Source organism: Fukomys damarensis, unplaced genomic scaffold, assembly GCF_012274545.1.
Source record: "Fukomys damarensis isolate Sample0158 unplaced genomic scaffold, DMR_v1.0_HiC HiC_scaffold_33, whole genome shotgun sequence".
NCBI classification, from domain to species: Eukaryota; Metazoa; Chordata; class Mammalia; order Rodentia; family Bathyergidae; genus Fukomys; species Fukomys damarensis.
In genome coordinates, this window is record NW_022900945.1 from 23,408,681 (window position 1) to 23,420,967 (window position 12,287).

At 33.6% G+C, this 12,287-nt stretch overlaps 1 protein-coding gene across 4 annotated transcripts in view; it reads left to right on the plus strand.

Annotated features, from left to right (window-relative positions):
- Positions 1 to 230: 230 nt before the first annotated feature.
- The window catches only part of Znf326 (zinc finger protein 326), a 45,422-nt gene continuing 33,365 nt past the window's right edge, over positions 231 to 12,287 (plus strand). Inside the window, exons 1-5 of one of the 4 annotated variants that reach the window (XM_019206141.2) lie at positions 231 to 383; positions 3,372 to 3,407; positions 3,502 to 3,613; positions 5,675 to 6,080; positions 8,387 to 8,585. In XM_019206141.2, coding sequence (XP_019061686.1) covers positions 3,374 to 3,407; positions 3,502 to 3,613; positions 5,675 to 6,080; positions 8,387 to 8,585 — 751 coding nt within the window. In that variant the 5' untranslated portion in view covers positions 231 to 383; positions 3,372 to 3,373. Of the gene's footprint in view, positions 384 to 3,371; positions 3,462 to 3,501; positions 3,614 to 5,674; positions 6,081 to 8,386; positions 8,586 to 12,287 lie in introns of those variants that run through there. The other 3 variants (XM_033758257.1, XM_033758258.1, XM_019206144.2) reach the window with 3 other exon arrangements.

Consider the following 12,287-nt stretch of genomic DNA (forward strand, 5'->3'; position numbering starts at 1 on the left):
ACATGTACCAACTCTTCAGATGAATGTAATCATCATATACGATGAACATGTAAAAAAAAGATGTTTAAATTCAGTTTTGTAACCTAAAAGAAAAATCTATTTCTTTTTAAGAGCATTGACTGTGTATAATATAAAGACTTTCCTTTTTTTTTTAGACAGGGTCTCACTATGTAGCCCAGGCTGGTCTTGAACTCACAGCGATCCTCCTGCCTCAGCCTCCCAAGTGCTGGGATTACAGGCGTGCGCCACCACTCCCGGCTTAATAAAGAGCCTTGAAGACTTTTCTTTTTAACTGAATAGTGACCGTACTATGAACAATAAACCAGAACCTGCTATATAAAAGTAGTTTTATTTTTTGTGCACTGTGCAATACCTGACGCATAGTAAGTTCTCAATAAATGCTATTTTATAACTAGTGAAATAAAAAACATAACAACAACAACAAAAAAACCTAAAGGTTTTGTGTCCAGAGACAACATTTTTTTCTTTTTTCTTTCTCTTTTTGGTGCTGGAGATCAAACTCACAACCTTTCACTTGCAAGGCAGGCAGACAGCATCACTGAGCTAAATCCCCAGCCTCTCTTTTTTTTCCTTTCTTTAGGCAACAAAACCTAATTTTAGAATTATTTTTTAATGTGTGTCCTTAAAGGGAAGCTTTTTTATGTTAAAAACTTTATATTAATCTTAAAATTGTCCTCTGTAATGAGAGAGGTAGTGTATGTTAACAGTATACTTACATTACACTATCTATTTACTATATACTTATTGCTATTTTTGGCTGTACTGGGGATTGATCACAGGACCTTCATAATTGAGTTACCTCTCTACTTCTTTAAAATGTTTTTATTTTCTATTTTGAGGTAGGGTCTTGCCAAGTTGACCAGGCTGGGCTTTAATTGTGATCCTGCTGCCTCATTTTTCTAGAGTGCTGGGACTATAGGCATGGTCTAACATACCTGGCCCTTACCAATGTTTAAGATAAATAATTGACTTTTATTAGTGTGTGTTGCTCAGAATATGGTAGCTGCTAGCCACATGAGACTGTTGAGCACTTGAAATAACGGATAGTTTGAATTAATGAGCACTATTAAGTGTAAATTACAGTACTAGGTTTGAAGTTTTAGTATGAAAAAACTGTAAAATTCCTTAGTGATACATATTGTAATAAACTTTTTGTACTTTGTTATATTAAAAATCATTGGTATATCTTGGCACTGCACAGAATGGACTTTTTTTATCACGTACTATTCTTTAACATCAGTTATTTGGAAAAGATTGATTTACTGAGGTAATGCAGATTTTCTAAGTAGCAGGTTTTATTGTACAGTAAGTTAAAATCATATTAAATCTAGTAACAACTTTATGAGAAAAGCTTTTATGTAGTGGGAAGTTGTGAAGCTGAAATTAGTAGATCTAAGTTTTATAGAATTCTAATTTTTACTTGAACGTGTGAATTTTATCATTGGCAGAAAATAGACATTTTCCTTGAAGTTAGTTTCACTTCATTTTGGTGGGTGTTTTTTTTTTGCTTTTTGGTACCAGGGATCGAACTTGAGACCTTATGCTTGCAAGGCAGGCAGCAGAACCACTGAGCTAAATCCCCACCTCACACTTCATTTTTGAGAAATTCTCTTCTAAATAACCCAAGTCTGAAAATGATAGTTTTTGTCTCTCATTCTAGTAAAAAGAGCGTTCCTTGTAAAACAGTGACTTCTTAATTAATTTACAAACCAAGCATTTGTACTGGACTTTTCCTGGAGAAAACGGTTTCTTTGGTATATAGCAGAATTGCTTTACTGTACTTCCTAGTTCATTACTCAGAATATAAAATGTGATTAAATCAAAGATAATTATTTCATAAAATAATTACTGCTTCATCAAGGTCATTGTAAGTGAAAGTGGCATTTGTATTTTATTATTTTTTACTATGGGTGTGTGATAATGGCTAATATAATCTGATGCCACTGCCTTGATTTGTACTAAAGTGACCCTGATTTTTCCCAACCATTGCTTTTCTGCCATCATTGGCAAATAATACCCTTGCATTGTTTATGAACGTAGCTTTGACCTTATGGGCCCCTGGGAAAGGGCCTTAATAACTCCCAGTGGTCAGCAGATCATTCTGTGAAAACTACCGTTTTAGATACTAAATTTAAAAATGAGTAAAAATTAGATCCTTATCATAAAAGTGGTAGTATAAATTCTAGATGAGGCCACAAACAGCAGAATATGTGAGAGTATCATAGTGCCACATGAGAACTACAGGCTTTTGTCAGTAGAAGTATGGTGATACTTACAGTATCAGTCAACTTTTATGAATGGTTAGTATTTAAAATAGAATTTTGAGGGCCTGGGATTTAGCTCAGTGGTGCTGCCGCCTACCTCGCAAGCTCAAGGTCCTGAGATTGAGCCCCAGTTCCAAGGGAAAAAAAAAAAAGTTTGAAAGATCAGAAGATTTCATTAAGCAGATATTTGGAGTTGTACATGAAAAATTTACATATAGAATCAACAGTATGAGACTAGATAAGAATACCATGAAGAATTATGAAATGATTAAAAGTGAATTTTAGTGGTAAAATATAAAATATTTGTTCTATGTATACCTTGTATTTATACATAAGATGTGAAAAGGGCAGTTTGAAATGTTTAAGGGATTTTTATAGAAAAGGAATTCTTAATAGTTGCTTTAATTTTTCATTTATGATTATTGTAAATTAATTTTGTTGCCTCATATTTTTATATGAGAGGTTAGGATATAGGTAAAATTATACTGAAAAAAATATACCTAGTACCCTGTTGTGTTGCTTGAATTCATACCCATTTTCTTAATTCAGGGGAATTTGCGAATTTAAGTATGTATTGAGTCCTTATTGTTTACAGACACAGTGCCAAAGATTGGTCCCATTCTGTTTCAGTTACATTAACATGGCTAGTTGAAAATGTGGCTGCATCTGAGTTTTTAGATAGCTTGAGAGAATTAAAATGTAGAAAACAAGCACAGAGTGTTTATGTCATAGTATACTTAAAAATTTCTTTGACATTAAATGCCAACTTTCCTTCAAAATCTGAATTGTTATCTTATATACATTATAGTGCCAAATACAAAGTCTTATACTCTTCTAATCAAATAAATATTGGTTAAATTGAATATAATTCTAATATGGAATTTTTTAGTTTGATAATTTATTTTTCTTTGAAATATCAAGCTTTGTTAGCAAACATGATTTTTCAGTAGATGCATGCTTTTTCCTTCAATGTCTTGTGTAAATTTAAGTGTTAATTATAAATTATAGTACTAATGTGAAAATACTGTGTTTTTGCATTTTTTTTTTTTTTTAAAGAATACTGACATTTCGTACTGTCTCTCTTAGGAATGGATCGTGATTATGGCCCTGGATCCTATGGAGGTCTGACATTCAAGGATATTTATCTAAAATTTCTACTTTTGAGTGCCAGTAAAGGTGAGCAGCATTTAATTTTTTTCTTTTTAAACTCTTATAGGGATGGATCGTGACTATGGCCATGGATCCTATGGGGGTCAAAGATCCATGGATTCCTACCTAAACCAGTCATATGGCATGGACAATCACAGTGGTGGTGGTGGGGGTAGCAGGTAAATTGATTAATCACTTGGCCAAATAGACACGTATAAGATTCTGGATATATTTTAAGTATTTGTTAGGCATGTTATGATACTTACATTTTGCTGTTAGGTATTGCACAATCACCTTAAATGTTTAAAGGTGTTAATTAATGGGTATAAAAATTATCTTAGGATCATGGGCAGGCATTTTAAGAAAAACCCAGGTAACTATTATCATTTCAGTATAACAGAGTAAGATACTCTATTTTTTAAAAGTTACTCTACTTTTAACAGGAACATTGTAAAATTCGTTTTACTTTTAAGTCCTTATCATTCAAAATGTCCTAAGCAAATGACATAAAAATGTCATCGGAAATATGTGTGAAGCTTTTAATAATTAAAAAAAACCTTTTCTAATGGGGGTTTGCTGTGTAAACGAGCAAAACAGTCTGACTAGAGTGGGCTTCACTAACCATTCTATCAACATTTAATTTCTAAGAAACATTTAAGATACATTTTCTTTTAATTTTAATTTTAAAGTTAAGTTGAAAGGGCATGTGGAAAAAAAAAAACTACTGCCACGTTACTTACTGGCAGTTACTATTTAAAAACCAAAACACTGTGCTTAAGGTTAGGAGCATTGTGTTAAAGCCATGAGTACACCTTCAATACAGTCTAGATTGTATTTATATTTCACAGCTGATATTGTGTAAAACTCAGATTTAACTACAGGTTTCGGAGTTGACGTATTTGAAGAAAAGGGGGTTGGTTTACTTTTTGAGGCACAAAGCTTCCTGTTGAATATTAAGCAAAGCTAGTTAGGAGATACCATCGTCCTTCCTCATAAATTGAAGGATTGGGATTCCTTAATGATGGACTGAATGATGCTTACTTTTCTTCTTTCTGCTTCAAGTGTGTCACTGTGTTTTATAATAGAGAAAAATTAAGAAAAATGAACAGTTCACAGTTTTTTTCTGTGATAGAAAGTTTGAGATTTGTAGCTAGAAAAGGAATTTTTTTGAATGGCTACTAGGATTCAGGAATAAATAGTTTCTTCTATTTAGTGATCTGTAAATTGAAGTAATGTAATATATTTGAGTGTTTCATTATATCAGTTATTGCCTATTACATTGTAAGTATAATATTCATAATCTGTTTCTGTAGATGTTATAATTTATCTCATGTAATTGTAAAACTGTTGTAAGATAAACAGCTTTTGTAATCTGTTTAGGATTTGTGAGAAGTAATATGATTTGTTGTTTCTGTTGACTATTAAAACTTTGAGGAGACTGTGTGCTCCCTTTTTTTAGAGTAGTTTTATGTGATAACTTCTTGACAGTAGTTTTTCAAATAACTGAAGACATTATAAAATATATTCTTTCTCATCTGCCTTTAGAATTCAGATGCATAGGGAGGTATATGTTGATCTTTTATATTCTATTTTATGTGTTTATCCTTTTAGATTTGTTAGATTTATTAGTTTACAAGTAAAAAATGATTAAGATCAATTACTGACCTTGGCTGAAGTTGGTAGAATGTCAGATTTTACAACCTGAGATAATAAAGTTTGATTATTGTAGACACAATGAGGCAGTTTTGTGATAAAGATTATTAGGGTTGCAAAAGGTTCGCTCTGTGTCACAAATAGCTTACATCTATTCAGTCTTCAATTTGTGTTTCTATGGAAAGCCAAAATGTTGTACATGCTTTGTAATTTTCAGTGTTAGGGGTGGATTCAAAGAAAGTTTGAATAGCTTGTGAACTTTAGCAAATGACCTTTTCCAAGACTAGGGCTGGGCTTATGAAAGACAAATCTTTTTTTCTTAATAAAATAGAAAAGCTACTAAAAAGATTCTAAAGCTAAGGTTTATAAAACTCAATTTATATTTAGAAACTGGCTCAGATAGCTTTCTATCTGATCTCATGTTTAACTGCCCAGCCCTAATCAAGTGTGAACAAAATAGAACTGTGCAAACCAGTATGGTATAAATGAATTTTAGTTGATAAATGTCATCTTATAATTTGTCTTTTGAATTGTCTAACATTAGTAAGCTTACTTTTGTTTTTTCCCTCACTGTGCAACTTTTCCAGGTTTGGACCTTATGAGTCTTACGACTCCAGGTCTTCTCTGGGTGGGCGAGATCTGTACAGATCTGGCTATGGTTTTAATGAACCCGAACAAAGCCGCTTCGGAGGTAGTTATGGTGGTCGATTTGAGAGCTCCTACCGGAATAGCCTTGACTCTTTCGGAGGTAGAAACCAGGGCGGGTCTAGCTGGGATGCACCTTACTCCCGTTCAAAATTGAGGCCTGGGTTTATGGAGGACAGAGGAAGAGAGAATTACTCTTCCTACAGCAGTTTTTCTTCACCCCATATGAAGCCTGCACCTGTAGGCTCTCGGGGGAGAGGAACGCCTGCTTATCCTGAAAGTACGTTTGGAAGCAGAAACTATGATGCTTTTGGAGGACCATCAACAGGCAGAGGCCGAGGCCGAGGAGTAAGTACAACAGAATCTTTTCAGATTCTTTTCACTAGTCACTCTTTTAAACCCTTTCAAGACCATGGTTTTCAATTAGAATAAACACTGTTTGTCCCAGTGTATTTTAAGAAAAAGCTGAGTCATAAACTTAAGTTTTAGGTTGACTGTAAAAGCACCTTAGAAAACAGGTGGCAGTGTGAGATGATTGTAAAGTTTTGCCAAATCTCCCTCTATTAAAAAGGTGAGGATGTTAAGTTTGGTCTAAAAGGGGTTAAAAGGAGTTGCATTTTTCTTATAAACACTAGCAGCTTTGCTGGTGGGACAGTTCTCGGATTATTGTAAAAGATAATCATTTTTGAGTTTTTGAGTAGGTTAAAGGTGCAATGTATGATGAAATGTTTATACTTTGTTACTAAACTCTAGCAAGTTGAATTTCCTCAAAAAATGTAATCACATTAAACAAAAGAGACTAAAAGTTGATGATAGATCAGTGTAGCTTAGCCATGTTGATATGGTGAGGAAGTTGATGTGTATAATAGGTTGTAGAATGTTTGTGGCCACTGTAATTTTGTTACCTTACTTTCTTACATTATGTCCAGTTCGTGGTGGTTTTAGTTTCCCTTGTATTTGACTATTGAGAAGTACTGCCCTAGTTGATCATACATATTTATGGCTCCCTCTTAGGAAATAATATTTTGTAAATTATTGCTTAAGTGAGTAAATATACTGGTCTGCAGTTGTTTAATTTCAGGATATGTAGTGTAAAAATTAGGCTTTATGTCTTAGGTAACTTAATTGATAGGAAATTTTACGTAGTAAATGTACTGTTGAGTGTGGGATTATTATGTAGTGTGATCATATAATACTGTATTTTTGCTATAATGTAAGAATTTTTTTGAATCAGTTCTTAACATTCTCTTTACAGAAGAAGGTACTTCTGATATAAAAATGTGGTAAGGCACACATTTTTGACGGTTTGATAGCCTTTGGTTCATGAGTGTAGTTTGTCATACTTGTGTAGAAATTTTGCATTTTTAACTGTTAGTCATTACTTACATAAAATGCATTGCACCTTTAATAGACAATTAATAAAGATTTTTCTAATGTGACTGTGTAAATTACCTGGAAACATTTATTCCAATCCAGTAGGTTAGATAGGTTTTCCTAAGAATAACATGCAAATGTAAACAGCTGTGTTGCTGCTTCACCATACTTGGTGTTAATTGAAAATAGAGCAATAGGCTTTTGATTTTGAAATTGAAAATCTATTCCAGTTTGAAATTTTGTAATTAACATTTTCCATGCTGTACATTATTTTAGGCAAAGGATTTTTTTTGTTAATGAGACTTCAAATACCAATTCTGTTTTTATGTAGTAAAAGAAGTATTCCTGTACTTTAGATTTACCATTCTAGTCTGAATGGACATTTCTTTCTTTCTTCCTGTTTATGAAGTAGATAACAAATGGGCTCTTCATTTTTAATCTTCACTTGTACAATTCCCATTGGGTCCTTCTCTTCAGATTACTCCTCAATCTTTACCTTCTAAAAGTAAGATTAGCAGGATAAATTTCTATGTGACCTCTTGTAGTGGATTTTGTTAATGGCAGGAGAAGAGGAAGGGAGACAAAAGAGTCGTTTGATGGCATGACTCTTCATCTGCAAACGTTTGCTTCTTGGGCTTCTGGGTCAGAATGTTTCTCTAGGTAAGAATATGAATGGAACGTCAGATGCAGTTCTTTATCTGAAGTGTGTCTTGGAAGTTGATGCATGGTTATGCTTTAACTCTCCTATTTCATACTAATGTTCCATCTTGCCTTCTTATTCCCTTCTTCAACAGGGAGAAATCCTAAATGATTTCTGGGTCTTTTAACATCAAACTACAGATGTGATCTCTGTTTTATCTTAGTTTTAAGGCAGGTTTTAGTACAAATAAAGATTTCTTTTAAGGTCTTTTCATGGGAAAACATCAATTAGGAACTCTGAAGAGGAGTTGTCAGAGAGTTGTACAAGTGGTAACCTTCTGGCAGGCCACATAACGTGTTTATGATCTCAAATAATTTTGAATTGTGAAAATCAAAAAACCGGTAGGAAGTAATCCACATTTGTTCTACTAGAAGTGAAAATACTAACTCATTGGATTTGAGTTCATGTACTTATTTACAAAGTTTTTTAATGTGTTTTTTCAGAGTGGACTGTAAAATTTAGTTACATTCCAGGGAATTTTCAGGTGAAAACTAGTAAATAGATAACATGACAGTTTTTATGAGTTTATATTTTATAATTGGATAGTATGCTAATATTTCTTGATTTCACAAATTTACAGCATATGGGTGATTTTGGAGGCATTCATAGACCTGGAATTGTTGTTGACTATCAAAACAAACCCACCAATGTGACTGTTGCTACTGCAAGAGGAATAAAGAGAAAAATGATGCAGCCATTTAATAAGCCTGGTGGAGCCTTCATCAAGAAACCTAAGCTAGCAAAACCTATGGAGAAGATGAGCCTCAGCAAATCACCTAGTAAGTAAGAAAACATAACTGGGTATGGATACATAGGGTTCAGGAAACACCTTAATTTTTAAAATTAATTGTTTTAAGATAACTTTTCAATGTTACGTAGTAGAGGTGCATAATTTTAACTATGGAAATTAGATATGTGACTCCCCTAGTACAATTATTAATCAGTCATGACTACCCAAATATACTTTTTAAAATTCACATCCGTGGTCTGCTAAGCCTTTTCTCTGAATTGTTTGTGGTGGGGCCACAACATCTATACTTTTAGAATGGCCTTTCACATGATTTTGATTTAGATCCCTTTCTGGGTTGTTACATTTATTGTTGAAGTTATGGTTAAGCATGTGGCCTATCATATCACTTGATGGTGTATGAGGAAAAAAGGAAGAAAATTTTTCTAGTTGTTGATAGTAGGTCAAGCTGTTTCTTCTAGAAAATTAATTTACTTTTAATCATCAGGATATAATGGAATTTAGAAGTAATCATATTTCTGTTTTTACCTTGACTTACAGAATTTGAGTCAATCTGAAAATAGAATTGAGAAAATTTCATTTATCACAGCATCAAGAAGAATAAAATTCTTAGGATAAATTTATCAAAAGAAGTGTAAAATGTACTGTGAAAATTAAAAAAAAACATTTTTCAAAGAAATTAAAGATCACAATAAATGGAGAAATAAAATTAGATGAAGATAACATTGTTACACTGCATTACTTTTTAAACTGATGTAGAGATTCAGTGAAACCCCTATCAGAATTTCAGCTAAAGACTCACACTTAACTATTTCAGAAGAGATTCTGTGTGTATTCAGGGTGGTGTAATCATAGACACACTTCACTATTTTAAAATTTACTACAGAGCAACAATAATCAAGACACTGTGGTGTTGGCACACAGGCATATATAGGTCAGTGGGATAGAGTTGAAATTCCAGAAGTAAACCCATACAGCTATGATCAGCTGGCTTTTCACAGGGTATAAAGATTGTTCTATGGGAAAGATAGCTTTTTGGAGGAAGGTACCCGAGATCAAACTGAAGACCTTCTGCTTGTGAGGCAGGCACACCACTGAGCTATATCCCTGGCAAGAATATTCTTTGTGACGTATGGTACTAGTATAAACTGGCTCACCAAATATAAAACTAAAATGCAAGACCTTGCAAGAACTAAAACTTTAAAATTCTTAGAAGACATAGGAATAAATCCACATAATTTTTTATTTGCAAGGAATTCTTAGGACACCGAAAGCCTGAGCAATGAATAAGAAAGTAGACAAATTAAACTTCATCAAAATAACTTGGTGTGTTTTAGAGGACATCATCAGTAGATAATGAAAAGACAACTAATATAATGGGAGAAGATACTTTTGCAAATCATATATCAGATAAAGGACTTGTATCTAAAATGTATAAAGAATGTTTACAACTCAGTAAAACAACAGATAATTAAAAAGTAGATAAAGGATCTACAGTTATTTCTTTCCAGAAATATATATAAATGGCTAAAAGGCACATGAAAAGGTCAACAATTAGTTACCAGATAAATACAAGTGAAAGACCACAATCAGGTATAACTTCACACCCATCCAGCTGGCTAGAATAAATACCAATATTGAGCCTTAGGAAGGATGTAGAGAAATTAGAACCCTCATACTGCTAGTAGGAATATAAAATGAGGCAACCACTTTAGAAAACAGTCTGGGAATGCCTCAAATGATTAAATAATCATATATGACTCAGCAGTTTCAATCCCAAGTATATACTCAAGATAAAATGGGTCCACACAAAAATGTGTATGGTTATGTGGTTCATGACAATGTTTTGATCAATGATAGACTGTATATGCAGTATATATTGCACATACCATATATCCTGGGTGTATAGACAGTATACCATTTGGGATTGTGTAAGTACACTCTGATCACACTACAATAGCCTTATGATGCTTATGATTTCTTAGAACATACCACTGTTGTAAGGCAACCTGTGACTATGGATGTTGATTGAATTATTCAGAGTAGCTCAACAGTGGAGAAAAATCAAGGTACCCATTAAGGGATGATTAAAAAGACAAAATGTGATATGCCATGTAATGGAGTATTATTCATCTATAGAATGAAGTACTGATACAGTGCATATTATACCTTGAAGGAACCTTGAAAAGGTTATGGCAAGTGAAAGAAGCTAGTCAAAAAACCCCACAAATTATGATTTATATGGATGTTCAAAGCAGGAAAATCTATAAGACAGAAAATAGTTTAATAATTGTTTTGGTCTGTAGGGTAGGGATGGATGCATGAGAGCCTGTAGAGTAGGCATTGGGTACCTAAAAGGGTATTCGGTTTCTTTTTGAGGTGATAAAAATATTCTAAAATTGATTGTGATAATGATTGACACATACCTGTAAATATTCTGAAAAGTACTGGATTATATATTTGAAGTGTGTGTATTATAATCTTAGTATGATTTTTACAATTATTCACTTTTTGTTTTCTTTTTTTAAAAAAAAATTCAGAGCCTGGGCAATTTAGCTCAGTGGTGCCATGCTTGCCTGGCAAGCCCAAATCCTGAGTTTGATCCCTAGTACCAAAAAAAAAAAAAGCCAAATTAGTGTGGCCTTATTGTTTAACTATGTATTGTTTCTCTAAATGGGGTTAAGTGTTGTTGAACAACTTGGATTAAGCCAGGTATGTTAATAAATAGGCTAAGGAAATTCCTTTTCAGCAGTCTGTGTGAAAATGTATTATAGTTAGGTATGTAACAAATATTTCACCTATTTTTGCCTGTGTACTGAATCATTCATTTATTTTGTGGTACATGGATCAAATTCAGGACCTTGTGCTTGCAAGGGAGGCATAGTGCCACAGAACTAAATCCCTGGCCCTCTTTATATTTATTTTTCACTCAATTACTATAGTTTTACTAAATAGATAATATTGGGAAGGTATAAGAATTCTTCTCTGGTTTAGAATTAATAATTACCTGATTCATTTGGAGCTGAAGGAGGTTTAGATAATTATAACAAATGAATGTTTCAAAGTTGCTCTGGTGAAACTATTCAGTTTTCTTATATCCAGTTTAAAAAATAAGAACCAGTGAGTGCTAATGTGAGTTTGTTAAAATGTTTCTTGCTGGTTCATTTGCTAAAAAAGTGATGATAGTCTTCAAATTACACACACACACACACACACACACACACACACACACCCCAAAAGGAGAAAAGCATGGAGACCAAAATAAATCCCTTTGGTCTCAAACTCACAGCAATCCTCCTGCCTCAGCCTCCCGAGTGCTGGGATTACAGGCTTGCGCCACCTCGCCGAGTTTAAATCCTGGTTTTAAAACTGGCTTTTTGTTTTGGTACTGGGGATCGAACTCAGGACCTTGTACTTACTTGCAAGGCAGGTGGTGGCACCACTTAGCTGAATCCCCTGCCCCTTAAAACTTTTTGTTGGGTGTGATGGTGCATACTTGCAATCCCAGTACTTGGGAGGCTGAGGCAGGAGGATCGCCATGAGTTCAAGGCCAGCTCAGGCTACATAGTGAGTTTTTTGGGTTTTTTTAAAAATTTTTTTTCTTTTTATTGAGTTTATTGGTACAATCTATGTATACCATACAGTTACATTCATGACTGGGATTCTGTACCTTTACATAATAGGTCTTGAATCTCATTTTTTCCCCTTGTCCCTGCCCTCCCTTCACCCCCTC